The 20,837-nt window shown below is 36.5% G+C and overlaps 2 protein-coding genes across 4 annotated transcripts; one reads left to right on the plus strand and one right to left on the minus strand.

Moving 5' to 3' along the window:
* The first annotated feature begins 3,896 nt into the window (after positions 1 to 3,896).
* On the plus strand, positions 3,897 to 8,904 carry LOC126655180 (65-kDa microtubule-associated protein 3). 2 transcript variants are annotated; one of them, XR_007632971.2, is made up of 14 exons: positions 3,897 to 4,104; positions 4,214 to 4,286; positions 4,367 to 4,573; positions 5,009 to 5,248; positions 5,341 to 5,550; positions 5,629 to 5,784; positions 5,884 to 6,043; positions 6,129 to 6,280; positions 6,371 to 6,458; positions 6,760 to 6,833; positions 6,931 to 7,005; positions 7,135 to 7,396; positions 7,510 to 7,618; positions 8,258 to 8,349. XR_007632971.2 is itself a non-coding variant. In XM_050349210.2 (13 exons), exons 2-13 carry the CDS (start codon positions 4,227 to 4,229, stop codon positions 8,713 to 8,715), a joined length of 2,142 nt encoding a protein of 713 aa, XP_050205167.1. In that variant the 5' UTR covers positions 3,898 to 4,104; positions 4,214 to 4,226; the 3' UTR covers positions 8,716 to 8,904. The 2 variants fall into 2 exon arrangements, 1 of the variants encoding a protein (XP_050205167.1); XM_050349210.2 differs by lacking the exon at positions 7,510 to 7,618 and having other exon boundaries at positions 3,898 to 4,104; positions 8,258 to 8,904.
* A 67-nt stretch (positions 8,905 to 8,971) lies between these two features.
* On the minus strand, positions 8,972 to 13,474 carry LOC126655179 (uncharacterized). Of its 2 annotated transcripts, none has more exons than XM_050349209.2 (3): positions 13,231 to 13,474; positions 12,519 to 12,587; positions 8,972 to 11,210 (listed from the first exon to the last, which is right to left on the minus strand). In XM_050349209.2, the coding sequence occupies exons 1-3, from the start codon at positions 13,238 to 13,240 to the stop codon at positions 9,088 to 9,090; spliced, it is 2,202 nt and encodes a 733-aa protein (XP_050205166.1). In that variant the 5' UTR covers positions 13,241 to 13,474; the 3' UTR covers positions 8,972 to 9,087. The 2 variants fall into 2 exon arrangements, with proteins under 2 accessions (XP_050205166.1, XP_050205165.1); XM_050349208.2 differs by having other exon boundaries at positions 12,519 to 12,593.
* Between the last annotated feature and the right edge of the window lie 7,363 nt (positions 13,475 to 20,837).

Below are 20,837 nucleotides of genomic sequence, written 5' to 3' on the forward strand. Positions count from 1 at the left end.
AGACGAACACGAAGAACATGACAAGTTTAAAACCCAGCAATTCTGGAAAAAAACTACAAAATACTATAACCTAATTTCAATGCAATGCACCCAAACGATGCAATACACATCAAACATGCAATGACGCACAAACAGAAGCACAACAAACAAAGAAACAAACAGTCACAACAAGAAAAAACCAGGTAATAATATTCACTAAAAATATGAAAAATAAAAAAGACAAAGAGAAATCACAAACACCAAACGGAAGACCTCCGAAAATTAAAATTAGTGAAGCGTAAACTTACTTGCACAGATGATCGAAGATGTAGAAATAAATTGGCAGGAGATTGATTAAAGTCAGCAAACCCAAATAGGTAACGGCGAACTGGCTAAAAGTCTGTTAATCTTCTTCGTGAAAAAGAATAGGCACAAATTTTTCTAAGAAAATAAGAGAGAAAATTTGAAAAGAAAGAAATGATGAGTTTTTATACCAAAGAAGTCTGAAAAAATTAATGGGTGCGAGAATATAGGTAGTAACTGAAAAGGGATGAAAACTGAAGAGGCATGTATTTAATTAGAATTTTCTCAAATTCACAACGGACGAAGGCCATGTGGCTACCATCTGGGTACAAAGGTGTAACCCAGAACACGCAAACCCTGACACCTCAGAAATAGCTGTTTATAAACGACATACCGCGATACCCAAGGACATACGAAGCGACATGATTTTCTGACACACCGTACTGAAGCACGTTACCGAGAAACTTTGACCTTATCTCTATATACCATCTCGGTGCATATTAAGACCTAACTCGGACATAAATATCTGACATACTGGGGGAACTAGTGATGACATATCTAATAACTTAAAGGCAACAAAGCAGTCTCAACGAGATAAGACCTCACCAGGTCAGGCACTTAGGGGACCCAGACCGAGATACTTCCATCATGAAATACATCAAACTACTAGCCGAAAGTCAAGTCGAGCTAATAGGACTAAAGTATCTCGGTAAAAGACGCAATCGATGCAACGAACGAAATTCTCACACTAGCTCGGCCAAGTGCCCATATCAATTCTTATTTACTCCGAGCTAACAATTTCCCAACAAAATTCTTGGGACCACAGAGAATGTTCTCCGCATCGCGTATCTCACTCGATAGTCGAGACGCAACAAGAAGTTGCCACATCAGCTAACTGAATCGTGGGGACCAAAAGAAGAGAAATAATCAGCGGTGGTAGGTTTGCACGAGATGAACCTATATAAGGTACCTTATGTGCAAAACCTAAGGTATTTATTCTTTTACTCTAAACTTTCTTCTTTCTTTCTTTTCTTTTCTCTCAAATACTGACTAGACCGTCAAAGCGATTTGCCGGTGTCCCCCACTGGTAATTCGTTTGCATTGTTTGTTCTTGGTGTCTCAGGTTCCATAGACCGGTGCAGTCAGCAGTGATTTATCAATTCTAATCATTCATGCTTGATATAAAATGGTTGAAAATTAAGTAATTATATTCTCGAGAAGGTTAAATGGGTAAACATTAAAAATTTGAAGGTGCAGTAGGAAAATAAAATAAGTTATGGGGTCAAGTAGAACAAAATAGTGTTATTTATGGGTTAAATAGAACAATTTATGCATTTCAATTATCCTTCATGCGCTTCAAAGCATTTGAAAACACGCGCTTTTGCCACGTTGAATGAAAAAGGTGAGATCGGCAAAAAAATAGCAGTTGAAGGGTTAAATAGAACAAAAAAAAGTTATGAGGTCCAATAAAATACAAAATTAGTTTAAGAGTCTTAAATAATAAAAATATATAGTTTAGGGGTCAAATGATGTATGCCTTTAGTTTTAGCCAGTAATCAGAACCGGATGGATATGGATGGCGATTTCAAAAAGTTTTGAAAAAGAGGTTTTTTTGACATATACCAAAAAGATGATAAAATATTCTTAAGAATACTAACTCAACGTCTGTTTTTGAAAAATATAGTTTGTACTTTTTTTTACAAAAATGACTTTTATTATTCTCAAAAATATTTTTTTTAATCTCAGAAATACAGTTTGCTTAACCATCTGTACACTAACAGATTACCAACAGTATACTAAAAAATAATTTATGTTTTATATGCAAAATTCAAATTTACTAAAAAATTATTAATGATGTACTAAAAATTCATTAACTATAAGTTTATGAGCGGTTTACTCACAGTTCACTAACGGAATTCTAAAAATAAAATTCTTATTTTTTTAAAAAGTATAGTGTGTTTAAAATACACAATTCAAGTTTACCAACGTTTACCCCAACGTCTACTAACAGTGCCCCAAAAACTAAGTTATTGGTGCACCATTAGTACACCATCGATTAACTAGCAACAAAAATAAAATTCAACAATAGTTTACTAACGATTTTATAAATGATAAAAATAATTGTTTTTTACAAGTTAACCAATGGTTTACCCAACATTAACTATTGGTTACCTAACACCCAAAACATTACATACATCAAGAGATATTCTTATAAGCATTTCTTCAAATACTAAGATTACAGGCTGTGCAACACCAAAAAAATCGCATCTGCTCATTTCTAAATTTCAAAATCAAAGTTATACAAACAGCCCCACAAACAGCTCCATTATCGGTTAACCATTAGTAAACCATTGGTTAACCAACAATAGAACCTTTTCATAAAATTACAAATCAAAAACTACTGTTGATCTAATTTCCAATTTCGATTTGTTCATCATGGCGGCAGAAGGTCCTCCATCTTCGACTGTTTGTCCTTCAAAACTCACGGTAACTTAGAAATCTTCTGAACCGTTGGATAGAAATCCCACGTCATAACATATTAATCCAACTTTTAGCTGTTATAAACTCAAATGGCATTGAACATAAGCTCTTAAACTAGTAGCACAGTTGCAGATACAAGTAATAATTCAGGTACTGATGACAAATAACATGTAAATTATAATTATGAGATCTGAATTAAAACAAAATAAAAAATATGGTAATTAGCAACACGACAAATTAATTGATTAATACAAAGAAATTACATCAAACTACATTACTCCAACACAAAATCTAGATCTAAAAAATGAATATCATCAAAATTTTAAAAACTGAATCGAGAGCTTACATAAAGAAGGAAGCGGTAATAACGAGACCGATCGTAAACATAAAGACAACTAGTGTCGGATACATATCTACCGGAACTGGTCTCCTGATCGGTTTTGAAACCTGAAAAATACAGAATTCAACTAACTAATCAATCGTATGAACAAATTAAACATGGAAAAATAATTAAATACAGTAAAATTCAAGGAATTACTAATTGGACTCCTCCTCTTCCTCCCTCACCAGATAATAGCGGCGCTAGTGACGGTGGTGATATTAATGCTTCTCCCCTACCGCCATCTCCGGTATTTTTAACTCCTCCTTCTCCACCGCCAATTGGTCCAATTATAGTCAGAGCACCACCGCTATCGTCTGGAGGAGCGGTTCGTCGCTGTCGTCTAGAGCGGTCATTGTTGGAGCGCATTGGCGTTTGCTCCTCTGCCTTAAGTTGTTGTTTTATTTAAGAAGAAATATATTTAGAGATAAAAAATAGCAGAGATCGTATTTTTTAAAAATTAAAAGAATAAAACTAGAAAAAAGAAGCGCAAATGGTAAATTTATGGTCGTATGAAATGGAATTACATTTGCTAATTACCGTGTTTTGTCTAAATAAGTCTTTGAAAAACGGACATGGAGCTGCACTTGGCAACTGAAATACACCGTACTGCACCAAAAGTTGACGTGATCACAACCGTCCATTAGGGTAAAGATTGAAGACCATAATGAGAACGGAAGCAGACAATTAAGAGGCGTGGGCTGATGGGGATGGAAAATTTTGAAATTCAAAATGATGTTGTTGGATTTAAAAAGCGGATCCAAAACAATAAATAAACTAAAATCCGCTGCTCTTCTCTCTCATTCTAACGGTCGCATTTTTCCTTAATCGTTTCTCTCTCTCTCTCGCTCTTCGTTTCACAGCAGCGCCATCAACGGAACCTCTAATTCCACTTTTCCTAACCCTAAACACAGCAGCGCCGTACGTTCATCTGAGTTTTGGTCTCCGATTGCTAAAAAAAGGTAAAAAAAAGCACGCCTTTTCCAAATTTTCAGGCTCCCAAACAGAATACGCTAATCGAATGAAGTGTCCGTGCTATTGACCGATTGTTTCCTCTAATTTTTGGTGCAGGAAAAAGGGTTTGATGTCAAATCAGCTTCTACAAATGGAAACCACGTGTGGATCCCTTCTTTATGAACTTCAGGTTTGTTTGCATATACATACAATTTTATGTAATCTTTTGCTTAATATAAGATGTTTATGTAATGCAAAACAAAATGGCAGATAATATGGGATGAGGTTGGAGAGACAGATGAAGAAAGAGATAAATTGTTGTTGGAGGTGGAACAAGAATGTCTTGAAGTTTATAGAAGAAAAGTGGACCATGCTAATAGGAACAGGGCTCAACTTAGACAGGCTATTGCTGATTCTGAAGCTGAACTTGCTGCTGTCTGTTCTTCTATGGGGGAGCTTCCTGTCCATATTCGCCAGGTTAGCATACAAACCATTGATCAGTCTTAACTTTTTTTTTTCTGGTTATGCCTGAACTGCTAAAGAATCATCATCAAGTTTAATAACCATAATTGTGCAATGGCATTAGAGCTCATGTGAAGCATATGAACTTTATTTTTTAGCACTTCAAAACAATACCAACTTTGATTGGCTTGCCGTTTAATAGTATTGAAGGAAAGATGCAGACAAGATTACTACAATTTAGTGGATAAATATGATCTCTTTTAGGATTAATCGTATGATGTAAATTAAGCTAAAGATAATCACTTAAATCAGGTCACTTTGAAACATGACCGCCATACCCTCTTGCAATATTTAATAATTGGTGTACATATTGAAGTGACATAGTATAAAATTGGTCAGATTACAGTTAATTTTGGTACAGGCTTGCTCTAAGTTGAATATCTGCTGCAGGCTGATCAAAGTGCTGGAACCTTGAAGGAAGAACTTCAAAGAATTCTTCCACAACTTGAGGAGATGCGGAAAAGGAAATCAGACAGAAGGAATCAGTTCCTTGAAGTCTTAGAAGAAATACAGAAGATCTCAAATGAGATATATGGGTCGGCTGATCGTATTTTTGTTGATGAAACTGATATTTCTTTGAGAAAACTTGAAGAGTTACACAAGGAGCTGTATGCACTTCAGAAAGAGAAGGTCAATTTTATTCCTCCATTTATTTTAACTTTTTGCATCCAATTTTAGGAGCTCTATTTGTTTGTTACTCACCGATCTCATCTCTGTCACAGAGTGATCGCTTGAAGCAGGTGCAGGAGCATCTCGATACTTTAAACTCACTTTGCTTAGTGCTTGGTTTTGATTTCAATCAAACTCTTAATGAAGTGCACTCAAGTTTTGGTAATACTGAAGGGTCAAGGAACATTAGTACTGTTGTAATTCAGAACTTGGCTACTGCAATAATCAAATTGCGGGAGGTCAAAATACAAAGAATGCAAAAGGTAAATTGCTCTAAGTTTTTCAGCCTATGTTTCATCTTAAAGGTTTGCCCTCTGTAATGATGGTTTCATTGATTACAGCTTCAAGATCTTGCAACAACAATGCTGGAATTATGGCATTTGATGGATACCCCAATTGAAGAGCAGCAAGTATTCCAGAATATTACATGTAATATAGCTGCTGCAGAACATGAGATTAACGAACCAAACACTTTATCTGTGGACTTCATCAATAATGTGGGTAACGACTTTTACAGGCTTGTGTTTATTTATTTCGGTATCTTGTTTGCAAATTCTAAAGTTTGGATGATAAGATCATGAAACTTTGATTTGCAGGTTCAAGAAGAAGTAATTCGGTTGGAACAGTTGAAATCAAGCAAGATGAAAGATCTTGTTCTGAAGAAGAGGTCAGAGCTGGAAGAGATCTGTCGCAAGACACATATGGTTCCAGAACTAGATACTGCAATACAATATGCCGTAGAAGCCATAGAATCTGGTACATATCTTGAATATATATCAATGTACCTTTTATTGCTTACATCTCTTTCATTTCAACATTTGTTTTGTTCATTATGTTGCAGGAAATGTGGATCCTGCTGGCGTCCTTGAGAAGATTGAACTTCAAATTGGTAATGTTAAAGAAGAAGCTTTTAGCAGAAAAGAAATACTTGAAAAGGTTGAGAAATGGTTGGTTGCTTGTGAAGAGGAATGCTGGCTTGAGGAGTATAATAGGGTTAAGTTTCCAATTTATCTCCACATATTATTAGGCCTTAGCTTTTATTTTAAATTTCTATTCAAATGACTCTCGTTGGCTTTTGTACAGGATGAGAACCGATACAATGCTGGGAGAGGAGCCCATCTTACTCTAAAACGTGCTGAGAAAGCCCGTGCATTGGTTAATAAACTTCCAGGTATTTGCCCTTTCTGTGGTTGATAGCATTCATTAAAAGAATTCAATAGATGCATCTGGGTTTAGTTTTTTGAAACATAATGTGGAGTGGGTATTACAAGTGCCAACTCATCTGTATTGACTGCTTTGACAAGTTTGTTCTCCTCCAATTTGTAAAGGTGTATTTTGTGTTTTTTTTTTGTATCTGATATATTGTACTTGATTGTTAAAGGTCTTTCTATAACTGTCTATCTAGACTGCCTTCATCATGATCATTGTTTTAATTTTATCGTTTCATATTTAGTTGCTTTATGTTGGTTCAGGTATGGTAGAGGCATTGGCTTTAAAAACCATAGCATGGGAAAAGGAGAGAGACATTCAATTTTTATACGATGGTGTAAGTCTAATATTTATAGTGTTTTCTATTTCTTGGGTGCCTGTAGTTGCTTCCATTTGTGCAGAAAAAATATCTGAATGACCTGCTAATTTTCCAGGTTCGCCTGCTTTCAATGCTTGAGGAGTATAACATATTACGACAGGAGAAAGAGGAGGAAAGGCGGAGGCAGAGGGTATAGACCTGCCATAAATATTCTTATGCTGATTTTCAGCTTGTCAAATTCCTAAGGGTTTTCTGTTTGCTGATTTGTAAGGGTATATGGACCTGCCATTTCAATTGTTTTGACTTTTATTTTCTATAGGATCAGAAGAAATTGCAAGGACAGCTGATAGCAGAGCAAGAAGCACTGTATGGGTCAAAACCCAGTCCTTCAAAGACGGGATGTGCCAAAAAAGTGTCTAGGATTTCAACTGGAGGTGTAAGCAACAGAAGACTTTCCCTTGGGGGAGCAATGCATCAAACTACTACACCACATTCACGTCCGGGAAAAAAACTTGACAGAATGAATCAACATGATCCTGTAAATCACAGGCAGGATGATGGCTTTTCAGCACTATCAGCTGGTATATTTTTTTTCTTATTAAAATTTGACAATGCATATTCATTGGTAGTCCACAAGATCTTTGCTAAATACTTATTGTTTTGCCCTCTCTTATCCTTTTGTCTTTTGCTGAAGATGATATATTTGAAACTGAACAATAACGGCTCGCCAATTTTCCTTTTTGAGGTCGGGGAAGAAGACTAACCGGTTCCTCACATTTTTCTAATTGTTGATTGTCAAAGAAGTAGGTTTGGCATCTTTAATTTCTTTTTTTGTTAACTGTCCACTAATATTTGCATAAATCAAAGAAAGGCTAATTATATTTAAAGAAAACTGTAAAACATCTAACTTTTTGTATTTGTACACTTGAGGCTAATTTTATTTATAGAAAACAGTAAAACATCTAACTTACAGCTAATTTTATGTATTTGTACACTCGAGGCTAATTATATCTAAAGAAAACTGTAAAACATCTAACTAGAGGCTAATTATATTAAAAAAAAAACTGTAAAACATCTAACTTTTTGTATTTGTACACTCGAGGCTAATTATATTTAAAGAAAACTGTAAAACATCTAACTTTTTGTATTTGTCTGCACTCTACTCCATTTGCTTAGGGTGAATTATTGACTGTCAACTAATGTGTTACAGAAGGAAAACCATCAATATTAAACTTGTCGCATTTGTAATTTAAATGCTTAAATATTACCCCACTTTATGATATGGATTGAATTGATTTGAAGTCGATTGTATTAAGTTCAGGGAAGGAACCTGTAAGTGCTTTTGTTTTTAAAGAAAGTAGAAATCCATATAACATCTATTCCTTTTGTATTCGTATACATCTCTGTGCCACGTATTTCATTTTGTTTTAACTACTGTATAGGTAGGAGAGGGTTGGATATTGCTGGTCTTCCTGCGAAAAAGCATCCTTTCAGTACTGTAAATGCTGTAAATGCTCATGAACCAGAGTCACCAATGCTGCGGAAGCCTTTCTCACCTGTTTCTTTCACAGGATATTCAAAAGCCAATGTATTAGAAGAAGCGACAACAGCACAGGATGAGACTATTAAGAAGATAATTTCAACTAATGAACCAGCTTTTACTACTCCGTTGAAGAAACATTGCATAGTAGACGAGGAGAACCGAACTCCCAAGGCAATGCAAATCCCTGTGCCGACGACACCTTCAACGGTGTCTGTTCCAATGCAAACAGCTTTCACACCAGCCCCTCTACCAGTATCAAAATCAAAAGAAGTTGCTGAAGAAATTGAATATTCATTTGAGGAAAGAAGAGCTGGATTTGTTCTTCCCAGAACTCATATAAAGTCGATACAAGTTTGATGTTGAAGTTGAATTGAAGTGTTTGCCAAATATTTGATTTTGATTGGTTCCTAACTCTTAGGATTTGTTTTGATATTAGTCGACTGTAATTGTCTTTTATTACAATGCTGTAAATCTACGAGTATTGAACGTTGAATAGGTTGTTGTTTAAAGATGTTTCCAGCTAATCAAAGTTAAATTTTCGCTGCAGTGTTATTTCCTACCTGAGTGCTGCTAGCAATGAGGATTTTGAGTGTGAGATCATGTGACAAACTAGTGAATTTTGAAAAAATTACATTTGCATTTCATTCTAGTTAATTATGGGGTAGAATAATGAACATAAATTTTAAATTTTTGACACAAAAAAAGGAAACCCTATCCTGGTCAAAATAATTAATAGGAAGTTCCTGAACACTCTGCAATATCTTTGATGCTTAGTTCTTCAACGGTTTTACCTCTATCTGCTAAGCCATCCACAGCCCCATTTAGCCTTTTTAACCAAATGTCGTAATCAACCGGATAAGGGGTTCCACAAAGACTATCAATATAATCAGCAAATGCCTTCAGCAGAGCTGAAACCTCACCAAGTTGCTGCTGAATCAAACGCTTCGCCCAACTTCTTTCCCTCCATTGCAACGCAGATTCTATAGAATCTTGCTGATTTATACTTCCTCCACAAGCAAAAAACAGGAGGTAAATAAGGCTTTCAGCATCAGACGATGCACAGAGTTTCCCGTTCTGAAGTGCATGTGATGACGAGAACCGTAGATTTATTCCTGGACTATCTCTCTCTTCCAGAACTGCCCGCCCCCACGAAACTGGCACATATAACACTCTGTTGCTTGGTCCTCGGGGATCAATCACACGTATTATGTTCTCGGGACAGATATCACCGTGTTGAACTCCAGCCAATGCTGCACTTCTGAGAGCAGCTAAGCAATCTCGGCAGCAGCGAACTGCTTCTTCCGCGGAAAACAACCCCTCCTGTGCTATAACAAACGATAGTTGATCGCCAACTGGAGATGTCACAAGGATTGGGGTTCCACACCGTGGGTGATTGCAACGTCCGCCAGGGCTCTGCTTCGAACATGAACCAGAGTGCAATATTCGACCTGAGGCAACTATTTCTGGCAAAAATTTGCTTGTGATTCCTTGCTGCTTCAACATGTTTAGAACTTTTGTTTGCCTCTGCACTTGGTACCACAAGCTCATATCTTCCCAAGATGGCTCTAGTCTACATGGGTGAGCACCCACATATAAATTCAACAACTCCATTGGACACTCTATCGAAACAGCACTATATAGATAGTTGTTCCCTCCAACAAAACAATCTTGAATCTGGAAACTCCTATGCCCCTGCTGCAGGTCATCCAATATTAATGTTTCACCCTGCCTAAGCATCAAACTTGCTGTTTGCTTTCTACAAGGATCATCAATTTGGTCCAGTTGTACAATTTCTCCTTGGTCTAACGCCGGCTGAAAAGGAACCAAACCATTTTCATTTTCACCAAGGCAGAACTTTAACCTATGCCTTTGAACACGAAGGCTATGATCTGAAGCCAATGAGGATATTGATTTCCTTGGCGGTCCACTCCAATGGACAATGGAATAGAAAGTTGCCAAAAGAACTTGTAGAGTTCCTAGGTCCCCCCAGTTTGCATTACCTAGCTTATTCCACACCCGATCAACAGATGAAATTCCAACTTCCGCATGAAATTTGATCCATTCAGTCACAGATTGGTATGGATCAGATGACTTCAGCTGAAGTCTACTAAGATCCCCACCAATCTTTACCACACCGCCAAATTTTGAATCAAAAACCAAAAGGAATACAGAATCATTGCTGACTGTATCAAGCTTGCTCAAACTCCTAGCAATAAGTATATGAATGCCATAATAGAGGGCTTCACATATGCAACTGGCAGATATTGTAAGTTCGTTATCCGATAATATATCTGGTCTAAATAAGGTAAGCTCCATAACTTGTCCCCAATGGACCTGCGGATCACTTCCGGTTTTTGTTATTAAAGCTAAACCGCGAAGCTCTTCAAGTTTTCCCCTTGATATTGCATTATCTACAGTATAAAACTTTGATCCAGGACGACATGGACAAGATAGAAAGAAAGGCAGTGGCCCACTTTTATGCCAAAATGTACGCCATAGACCCTCCACAACAGTATGAAGAAAATCTTCTATGGCAAAATACTCGTCTTCTTTCGTATCATTTGAAGCATAAGGTGAGCATGGCATACGACATAATTGCTGAAATAGGACCCCCTCCAAAGCTAAATCAAGCCTCCGCAGTTCATCTATTGAGAAAGGAGACCTGAAAGGCTGCTCCTCATTGGTTGAATCTGCATGCAATTTTCCCATAACCCAATCCTCGATGCTTTGCTTAAATAAGTCAAAATCAGCAAGTTTCCTTGTATAATCTCTTAGTGCCTTGCGCACTCTTCTAGAAGTTGGAACAAACTTGCTTGAAGTGGAGATGCTAGAGACACTATGGGTAGAGATAACTGCATCATCAGAAATACAAATATCATATTAGTCACCAACCCCTGCATTTATTAGAAACAAAGAAAAATCTGCAGTATATTTCTGTAGGAAGATGCATAGATATAATTGGCATTGCTGTTAGTAATAAAAAATTGCGGAGGCGAAATGGCTGAAAATATCAAACAGCATTACAAGATGAAATTTTAAAAGTTTCTATTAGCATGGGTCCATAGATTCCCATGCTCTTAATAAGTTCCATTTAGTTTTCAGTCTAACAAACTAATGTTTTGGTAAATTGTGCAATATGCGAGCTAACTTTAGGTGCCATGCCCAGAGGATTGAACCTTGGATATGAAGCCCAAGGACCTATAAGTATGATCCTTAGACCGGATTTTAGTTTTCCTTGTTCTTTTATAAGAAACCCTGATAAGTTGTTTTTTCTATAAAAGCCCCTGTGAATTGTTCGAGGTTGTACCACTACGATTTTCAATGAGAAGGCTGCTTAACATTTTCTGCTACATGAAATTGCAACAGTTTTATGTAATATCAACAATTCACATAGCCAAATTTCAAGCTATTAGCTTCCTAAACTAAATGAAAATTTTCCCTCCAACCGTGTCTACTCATTGTGAAAGTTTGTTATACATGCTTTTATTGCAACTTGCAAGACTACTTTTAGTTCTCATTTCTGTCAACTTATGGAAAATCCAGTATCCATGCTTAAAGGGCTAAAGCACCTGTGTTTTTTATATTTTAGATATTTATGTGTCCATTAAACTGATCCTTAATCAGGTCAACAAGGTCATAAACAAACTCTTACTAAATTACAAGCTAATTGCTAAAAAATGATCTACTTGTAGAGAGCATTAACTATAGACATGCCTAGAGTCACCCAGTTGTACTCCTTCGGAAAAATCACAGCTGCAACAGTAATTCCTACCATTTCTAGGATTTAGTTAAACTAAATACTAACCCACAAAGTTGTCCTCTTTTGCAAACTTTCTTTCTATAAGGTAAAAGAAAGCAGAAAAAAGCAAAGAAAGTACTCTCCACATGTGAGTATATGAAGTCTGTTTATTCTTTCTAGGCACTTTATAAATATTGTCAAGTATATCAAAATATGATAGCAGAAACTTGTTAAATTTAGAGAATTAAAATAAGCTCAAAGGTTAAAATTTCAGAAAACAGGCCCTTAATTTATGACAGATTACGGATTGAAGCGATGAGGGAGAATGTGAATACTACCGTAAAATTCTTCATAAGCTAAGTGGACCTCATATAACAAAATGATACCTAAGGAAAAAAAAAAAAAGAGCAGTAAAACGAACCAGAGCTAGACTTCCTGAAACTTCCATCCAAACTCGGTCCTGGAGATGAATCCTCATGCTGTGCAAAACCTGAGACTATTAACTCCATTTATGAGCTACTGTAGCAGGTTATGCTTTCACAGAAAAATAAAGCTGACTATGACAAAATGTGCACAGATGAAGTCACAAAAAAAAGCATCATAACAACACCATGACAGATGGTATTATGTTAAGAAAAATGTGTTGAAAGTCGAAAGGCTAGGCAAAGTTATTTAGTAAAACATATGGAAACTGAGAATGTAAATAACAATTTTACTTCTACAAGTTTGCATTAGATAACATGAACAACCAATATTGGTGCTCAAAATTTAAACTTCAACTTCACATTTTGGATTTTATGGTTAACTTTGAATGGCAAACACAAGCAGAGGCAGAGTTGAAACTCTGCATTTGGATAAAAAAAACATAATCTAATTCCTTCTTTAAACACTAACTATGGTTCATAGCAACATTTGTTTGCTATTCTTATTTCATTTAAATCTATGTTAGTGAAGAAGTACTGAACAGATCCTACACAGTAACAGTTTGCAATGAAATCTAAAGTCGATTCAAAGAAAATGAAAAGACAAACATGGCCTACACTGCACATGGATCAAGAAAATAATGGCATTCACTTTAACAAAAAAATAAATTTGTTGAGCATTTTAGAAGCATTCCATTAACATTAACTCACCTGATTTCATAGCCAGAACTCAATCAAATGCAAAAACACACAAGCGAAAAGATTAAAGACTGTGAAATCTTTAGAGACTGTACTTCAAATCAAGCATATTCAGAACAAAAAAATAGTAGTATATTTCCAGTACATTTGTTTTCTCAGTACATTTGTTTCTTTGTATTGGAACAACCAAATGGAAGCAACAAAAGGAAACACAAAAACATATTAATAATACTTTAATGTCTCAATAACTTGCACTCCCCACACTCCAGCTCTTCTTTGCCAGTTTGCTGGTCCCACTAACCACTGTCCAATCATCTTTACTTACTTTTCATTTTCTTTTTCTTTCTACTCCATTTGTCCATTTAAAATATAACACCCAAATTAGAAAATATATATTTTTATTTTAATTACTAGATATAAAGATTAACAGTAAGGGGTAAATTTATAAGACAAGCCATTAAAAATTATCTTAATTTACAAATAGACAACTAAAGATGGACAATTAAAGAGGCAGTATTATATATCTATAGTCTCTTAATCATTTTTATATTGTCCGTTCTTTTTAGAAACGTGCGCTGCTAAATAATCATAACATGAATGTTTAATAAAGATCTATTTTATTAATTCACTGAATAAGAGCATCTCCAATGGTGCTCTTTATTTTAAAGAGCATCTCCAATGGTGCTTTTTACTTTAAAGAGCATTTTTAATAAAATAAAGAGCATCTTTAAAATAGAGAATGCTATTTTTATTTTTGATCCAATGAGCTCTCTGCATTTAATTTTAAATTTTGAATTTTTACAGATAATAATAAAACTATTAAATATTAATTCAATGATTTCTTTAATAATAATATTTTTATTTAATTTGATTTTTACAAAAAGTAATACTAATAATATATATTAATATAAATTTATTTTTATTTTAAAATTATTTATTTATTTACTTTTTATATTAAAAATAATATATATTTTAAAGTAAAACTAACTAATTTATTTTTTGAAATTTAAAATTTGATCTTTTAAGGTTTGAAGTAGAGAGTAAAAATGGCTCTCTACATGTGGAGAGCCATTTTCACTCTCTTCTCTAAATTTAAAAAATAGAGAGTTCATTGGAATTTTAATTTATTGCCAAACTCTCTAAATTAAAGAGTTTGCTAATTTTAAAGAGTCCTTTGAAGATGCTCTAATCATTACAATTGAGATATTTTCTGTTTTAAGCGATCATTCCCCTATCGTCAATTAGTCCTTGCGGATTTTCGTAATTGATTGTTTTGCCTCTCGCTCGCCTTTTGTCGGTAAGTCGTCCTTTTCGAATTTTCAACTTATTGAAGTTATCCCTAATTTTTTCCTGAGTCATCCTTTGCGGATTTTCAACTCATCGGGATATTTTTTTTTAATTGTGTCTTTAGACATGGAAAAACTTGATCTTTTCAATGTTGTTTGGCTCTGCAAATTCGTTTCCTTATATTCTGACTACACTTTTTCCTAACATTTTCTGTACTAAGTACGGCCTTCCCAATTTGGCTTAAACATTCCTCTGAGATCATTCAACAAATAGCGTGTATATTTTAGAACAAGATCGTCAACCTTGACCTCCTTTGTTCTGACCTTTTTGTTGAAAGTTTTCGCCAATCGTTTTCGGTACATCTGGTTATGGAAAAGAGCTTTCAACCTTTTCTCCCAAAGGAATAGAATTTCGGCAGCACTTTCTTCGGACCATTGAGATTCTGGAATGTTGGCATCTTGGAGAACTCTATAATACCCCATGTTTTTCCGGTTTGATCCGACAAACATTTCAGTGTTGCTGTGACTTGTTTGATGTGTGTTTCGATTCCTCGGAATCATGTTTTGCCTCGTGAGACCTTCAGTGTGTCTTTTGGACTTGTTTTTTAGTGCCTTGGGCCTAGGGGGTCAACTTTGGGCCTTAGAGGCAAGTCGGCGCACGTTGGAGGGAGTTTGGGCGACCCGGGGGGGGGGGGTGGCCTTCTAGTGGCACGTCGCGCCAGAGGCTGCCTAACTTGTATCCCTATCTCCATTCACCCTACAAACCCTAAAATGGCTAGACACATTAAAAGTGAAATTTTCCTTCGTTCTAACAAGTTCGAGTGTTGTGCCATTCGATTAGAACATGATTTTACTTCTTATTCGCAAGATTTACACTAATTCTACGTTCTTGTGCTTCCCGGGTGCTTTGATGAATTGTTTACGTTTTGGTCCAGACCTTTAAACTAGGGTTTAACCTCTAGTTTACCCTGTTGTTCTTCACATTTAGATAATGATTTCTCACCCTTTCAATTTATGGTTTCGTTTTTGACGTTTGTTGTGTAAAATTGCATGACTTAGGGTTTTCTATGACTAAAACTATATGATTGATGGGTTGTAATTTATAATATGATTAGTATGATTAAAATGGTGTATTGAATGTTTATAATCTGATGTTAATAAATTGAATACTCATTGGCATGATTAAACGATATTTAAGCAATTACGGAGGTTCTAGTGTTCCTTTTGGTCAAAACTGCAGGCGTCGGCATTATGGAGATTGCCATGTGGTACCAGGTAGTTGTTATGCTTGTGGCCAGTTGGGTTATTTTGTTAGAGAGTGTCCGATGTCAGGGCAACATATGTCTTCAACTAATGTTGCTCAGCAATCGTTCCAGCAACAAAGACCAGCATTCTCTTCACCGGTAGGGTTTTCTCAACCTGCCGCTTCTTTTGCTAGCCAGCGGGGCGGTAGTTCTGGAGGACGTGGTTATGGAGGCTGAGGTAATGGTGTTCGCGGTTCTAATAGATATAGTACTGGTCAGTCATCACAGTAGTAGGGTCAGGGTCAAGCCAGAGTTTTTGCTTTGACTCCTCAAGATGCTCATGCATCGAATGACGTGGTTTAAGGTATTATTTTGATATTATTTATTGATGCTTTGGTGCTATTTGATGTAGGTGCGGCCCATTTTATTGTGTCTTCGTATTTTGCTGGAAAATTGGATATGACACTGTCTCGTATGCTTGATCATTTATCTGTGTCTACATCCATGTCTGATGTGAGGTTGATATTGTTTATCCGTCTTATTTTGTGGTTATTCATGGTAGAGATTTGTTTGCTTGACGTGTTATCTTTGGATGTTTTCTTGGGTATGGACTAGTTATCACGCCACTATGCTACCATCGAGTGTTGAGAGAAGCCGGTTATGTTTCGAGTCCCGAGTGACTTGCCTTTATCTTTCCAAGGGGAGAAGGTAGAGACACCTAAAAAATGTATATATGCTATTAAGGAGAAGCGGATGTTGGGCAACGACTGTCAAGGTTTCTTAGATGTGGTTTGTGATGTGAATTTTGACGTTGGTAATGTGAACCACGTTCCGATAGTGAATGAGTTCACTGATGTTTTTCCAGAGGTGTTACTTGGATTATCACCTGAACATGATATTGAATTCTATATTGATGTTGTTCCTGGTATAACTCCTATTTCGATACCGACGTATCGGATGGCTTCTCCTGAGCTTAAAAAGTTGAAGGAACAGTTGCAAAAGTTAATGGATAACGGTTTTATCAAACCGAGTATTAGTTTATGGGGTGCTCCTGTTCTATTTGTTAAGAAGAAGGATGGTTCCTATCGGATGTGTATTCATTATAAATAATTGAACAAGGTTACTGGCAAGAAAAAATATCCTCTTCCTCGCATCGATGATTTGTTTGACTAGTTGCAGGGTGCAAAGTGGTTTTCCAAGATCGACTTGAGATCCGGGTATCACCAATTTTGGATTCAGGATGTCGATGTGCCTAAGATTTCTTTTCCAACGCGTTATGGGCATTTTGAATTCTTGGTTATGTCTTTCTGGTTGACTAATGCACCAGCAACGTTTATGATGAATCAGGTTTTCAAGCCGTTCTTAGATTAATTTATTATCGTCTTCATTAATGACATTTTGATTTATTCTCGGACCGAGGAGGACCATGCTTACCATTAATGGACTATGATACAGACGTTACGTGAGCACCAGTTGTACGCCAAGTTTTCTAAATGTGAGTTTTGGTTGGATCAGGTTACCTTTCTAGGACATGGTGTTGAAAGATGGGATCAAGGTTGATCCGAAGAAGATTGAGGCAATCATGGATTGACATAGGCCAAAGTCAGTTACCGAGATCAGAATTTTTCTTGGGTTAGCTGGCTACTACTGTCGTTTCGTGTAGGATTTCTCTCGAACCGTTAACAAAACTGACACAGAAGGGTGTTAAGTTCGAGTGGACGGATAAGTGTGAGTCAAGTTTTTAGAAGTTTAAGGAATTTTGACTACAATTCCTTTTTTGGCTTTGCCATTTGGCATTGAGGGGTTCAAAATGTATTATAATGCTTCTCAGATTGGTTTGGGTTGCATGTTAATGCAACATGGTAAGGTGATTGCCTATGCTTCTCGTCAATTAAAGAAGCACGAGGTGAATTATCCTACTCATGATCTTGAGTTAGCAGCTGTGGTTTTTGCCTTAAACATTTGGAGGCATTATTTGTATGGTGCGACTTGCGAGGTTTTAATTGATCATAAGAGTTTGAAATATATATTTTATCAACATGAGTTAAATTTGAGACAGAGGAGATGGTTGGAGTTACTGAAGGACTATGATTGTACCATTCAATATCATCCGGGTAAGGGTAATGTGGTAGCCGATACCTTGAGTCGAAAGTCTTCATGCAGTTTGGCTTATAATTCTGAGGTTGGGCGTAGACCCATGGTTCGTGAGTGGTCTAATATACTGGCTTCAGGTTTCTGTTTTAAGATTTCATAGGGTGGCAGTTTGTTAGCATATTTACAAGTGCAACCTATTTTGATTGATTATATTAAAGCTATACAAGTTGAGGATCCACAATTGAAACGAATTATGGACAAAGTTCTTCAGGATAGGAATTCTAATTTCGTGTTTGTTGAAGAAGTTCTTAGATACGGTTCTAGACTGTGCATCCCACATTTGGATGGTTTGAGAGACCAGATTTTGAAGAAATCGTATAAGTCAACTTACAGTGTTAATATGGGTTCTAATAAGATGTTCCATGACCTCAAGGGTACGTATTGGTGGAGCAGAATGAAAAAGGATGTTGCAGAGTTTGTGTCTAAGTGTTTGACTTGCCAGTAGGTGAAGTTGGAACACTACAGACTGTTTGGCTATTTTCAACCACTACCTATACCGGAGTGGAAGTGGGAACGAATTGTTATGTATTTTGTGGTTGGTTTACCACATATCCGGAAAGGGTATGATTCAATTTGGGTGATTGTGGACCGTATGACCAAGTCGGCTCACCTTTCACCGATTAAGGTTACGTTTTCAGCTTTGAGATTGGAACAGTTGTATATTGACAGGATTGTTAGTATTCATGGTAATACCAGTGTCGATTGTTTCAGATAGAAGTTCAGTTTTTACCTCTAGATTTTGGAAATCGTTACAAGAATCTTTGGGTTCTCGGTTGGATTTTAGTACCACTTTTCATCCTCAAACTGGCGGTCAGTCTAAGAGGACTATTCAGACTTTGGATGATATGCTCAGGATGTGTGTGATTGATTTTCAGGATAGTTAGGATACCTTTATGCCGTTGATTGAGTTTTGTTACATCAATAGTTACCACGCTAGTATTGAGATGGCACCTTATGAGGCTTTGTATGGATGTAAGTTTCGATCTCCTATTTGTTGGGAAGAGGTTGGTGAGCGTAAGCTTTACTGAGCGGAAATCATTGAGATTACCTCGGAAAAGGTACCTTTGGTCAAGCGTAGATTGGAGACTGCTTTTAGTCGACATAATAGTTATGATGTTCCTAAGTGGAAGGATATCGAGTTTCAGGTTGGTGACATTGTGTTTCTTCGGGTTTCCCCTATGAAGGATGCTGTATGTTTTGGTGTTAAAGGAAAGTTAGCATCAAAATACGTTGGGCCTTACGAGATTACTGAGTGTGTTGGAGCGGTGGCTTATCGTCTAGCTTTGCCACTAGATATGTCGTTGGTTCATCCAGTGTTTCATGTATTGATGTTGCGAAAGTGCATTTCTGATCATTCTTGTGTGATTGTACCTCAGAGCGTTGAGATTGACCAAAAGTTATAATATGAGGAGCAACCTGTTGAGGTTGTCAATGCACAAGTGCGTAAGTTGCGGAACAAAGAGATTCTGATGGTCAAAGTTTTGTGTCGTAATCATTCGGTTGACGAGTTCACTTGGGAGACGGAGGCTGATATGCAAAAACATAATCCTTTCCTCTTTCCTTGAGGTACGTTTAGTTTGTTGTTATGTGTTCAATGTTATTTATGTGGGCGCTATGTGTTTGTTTTATGCTTTTTATGTTGTGTGAAAAATCGAGGATAATTCTTTTTAAAGTTGGGGAGAATGTAACACCCCGCACTTTTCCGGTTTGTTTCGACGAACATTCAGTGTTGCTATGACTTATTTGATGTGTGTTTTGATTCCTCGTAATCATGTTTTGCCTTGTGAAACCTTCGATGTGTATTTTGAACTTGTTTCTGAGTTCCTTGGGCGTAGGGGATCAACTCTGGACCTCAGAATAAAGTCGGTGTGCGTTGGAGCGAGTTTGGGCGTGCTGGGCGGGAGACCTTCTAGTAGCACGTCGCGCTAGAGGCTAGCGTGACGCGCCGCCTGTCTATCAAGTTAGGGGCCTATCTAACTTATAACCCTAGCCCCATTCACCCCACAAACTCTAAAATGACTAGAGACAATGAAAGTACCATTTTCCTTCATTCTAACAAGTCCGGGTGTGGTTCCATTCGAATAAAACGTGATTTTACATCATATTCGCAAATTCTATGCTAATTCTACCTTCTTGTTCTTCGCGGGTACTTTGGTGTATTGTTTATTTTTCGGTCTAGATCTTTATACTAGGGTTTAATATCTAATTTACCTTGTTGTTCTTTATATTTAGGTAATGATTTCTCACCGTTTCGATTTATGGTTTCGTTTTTGACGTTTGTTGCGTAGAAATGCATGACTTAGGATTTTCTATGATTAAAACTATATGATTGATGGTTTGTAGTTTATAATCTGATTAGTATGATTAAAATGGTGTATTGAATGTTTGTAATCTGATGTTAATTAATTGAAAATGAATTGACATGATTGAAAGATATTTAAGCAATTTCTAACTCTTTGCGACATGGATTCACTTAACGATTTATTTATGTTATCTGATTTTACATGATATTATATGTATGTATGTCATATACCACTGATCTAACATGTTTTGGAATGACGCTAATGTCACGACCCAAAATATTGAGCCGCAACCGGCGCTAGGGAACGGGAGTGGTAACTCCGGAACCCGTAGCAAGCCTTAAATCACTATTAATTTTTCACAAATAATAAACAAATAACATAAAGCAACAGAAGCAAGTATACATAACATGTATACACAAACATTTACACTAACTGTTCAAAAACCTCGCGGGCTCTAGTTACCGTACCCTGTACGAACTGGCCTCGCGGTACCATATCCATCAGTTAGTGTATCCAACATGTCACCGGCATCTCGTGCCGTGCACAACATATAAAACAGGTAGCCTACAAAAACATATAAACAGGACAGCAAGTAATATGTACAATCAAAATGTACTGCTGCATAGGCTACG

Source organism: Mercurialis annua, linkage group LG7 (genome assembly GCF_937616625.2).
Source record: "Mercurialis annua linkage group LG7, ddMerAnnu1.2, whole genome shotgun sequence".
NCBI classification, from domain to species: Eukaryota; Viridiplantae; Streptophyta; class Magnoliopsida; order Malpighiales; family Euphorbiaceae; genus Mercurialis; species Mercurialis annua.

What these genes read in the sequence shown, in the direction of transcription:
- LOC126655180 (XM_050349210.2), top strand. Translation starts at nt 4,227, where the DNA reads ATGTCAAATCAGCTTCTACAAATGGAAACCACGTGTGGATCCCTTCTT. An exon ending in TTCCTGTCCATATTCGCCAG is followed by an intron (nt 4,574 to 5,008) that starts GTTAGCATACAA and finishes TATCTGCTGCAG; the next exon opens with GCTGATCAAAGTGCTGGAAC. An exon ending in GGCTTGAGGAGTATAATAGG is followed by an intron (nt 6,281 to 6,370) that starts GTTAAGTTTCCA and finishes GCTTTTGTACAG; the next exon opens with GATGAGAACCGATACAATGC.
- LOC126655179 (XM_050349208.2), bottom strand. An exon ending in TTTCAGGAAGTCTAGCTCTG is followed by an intron (nt 11,211 to 12,518) that starts GTTCGTTTTACT and finishes CTGATGATGCAG; the next exon opens with TTATCTCTACCCATAGTGTC.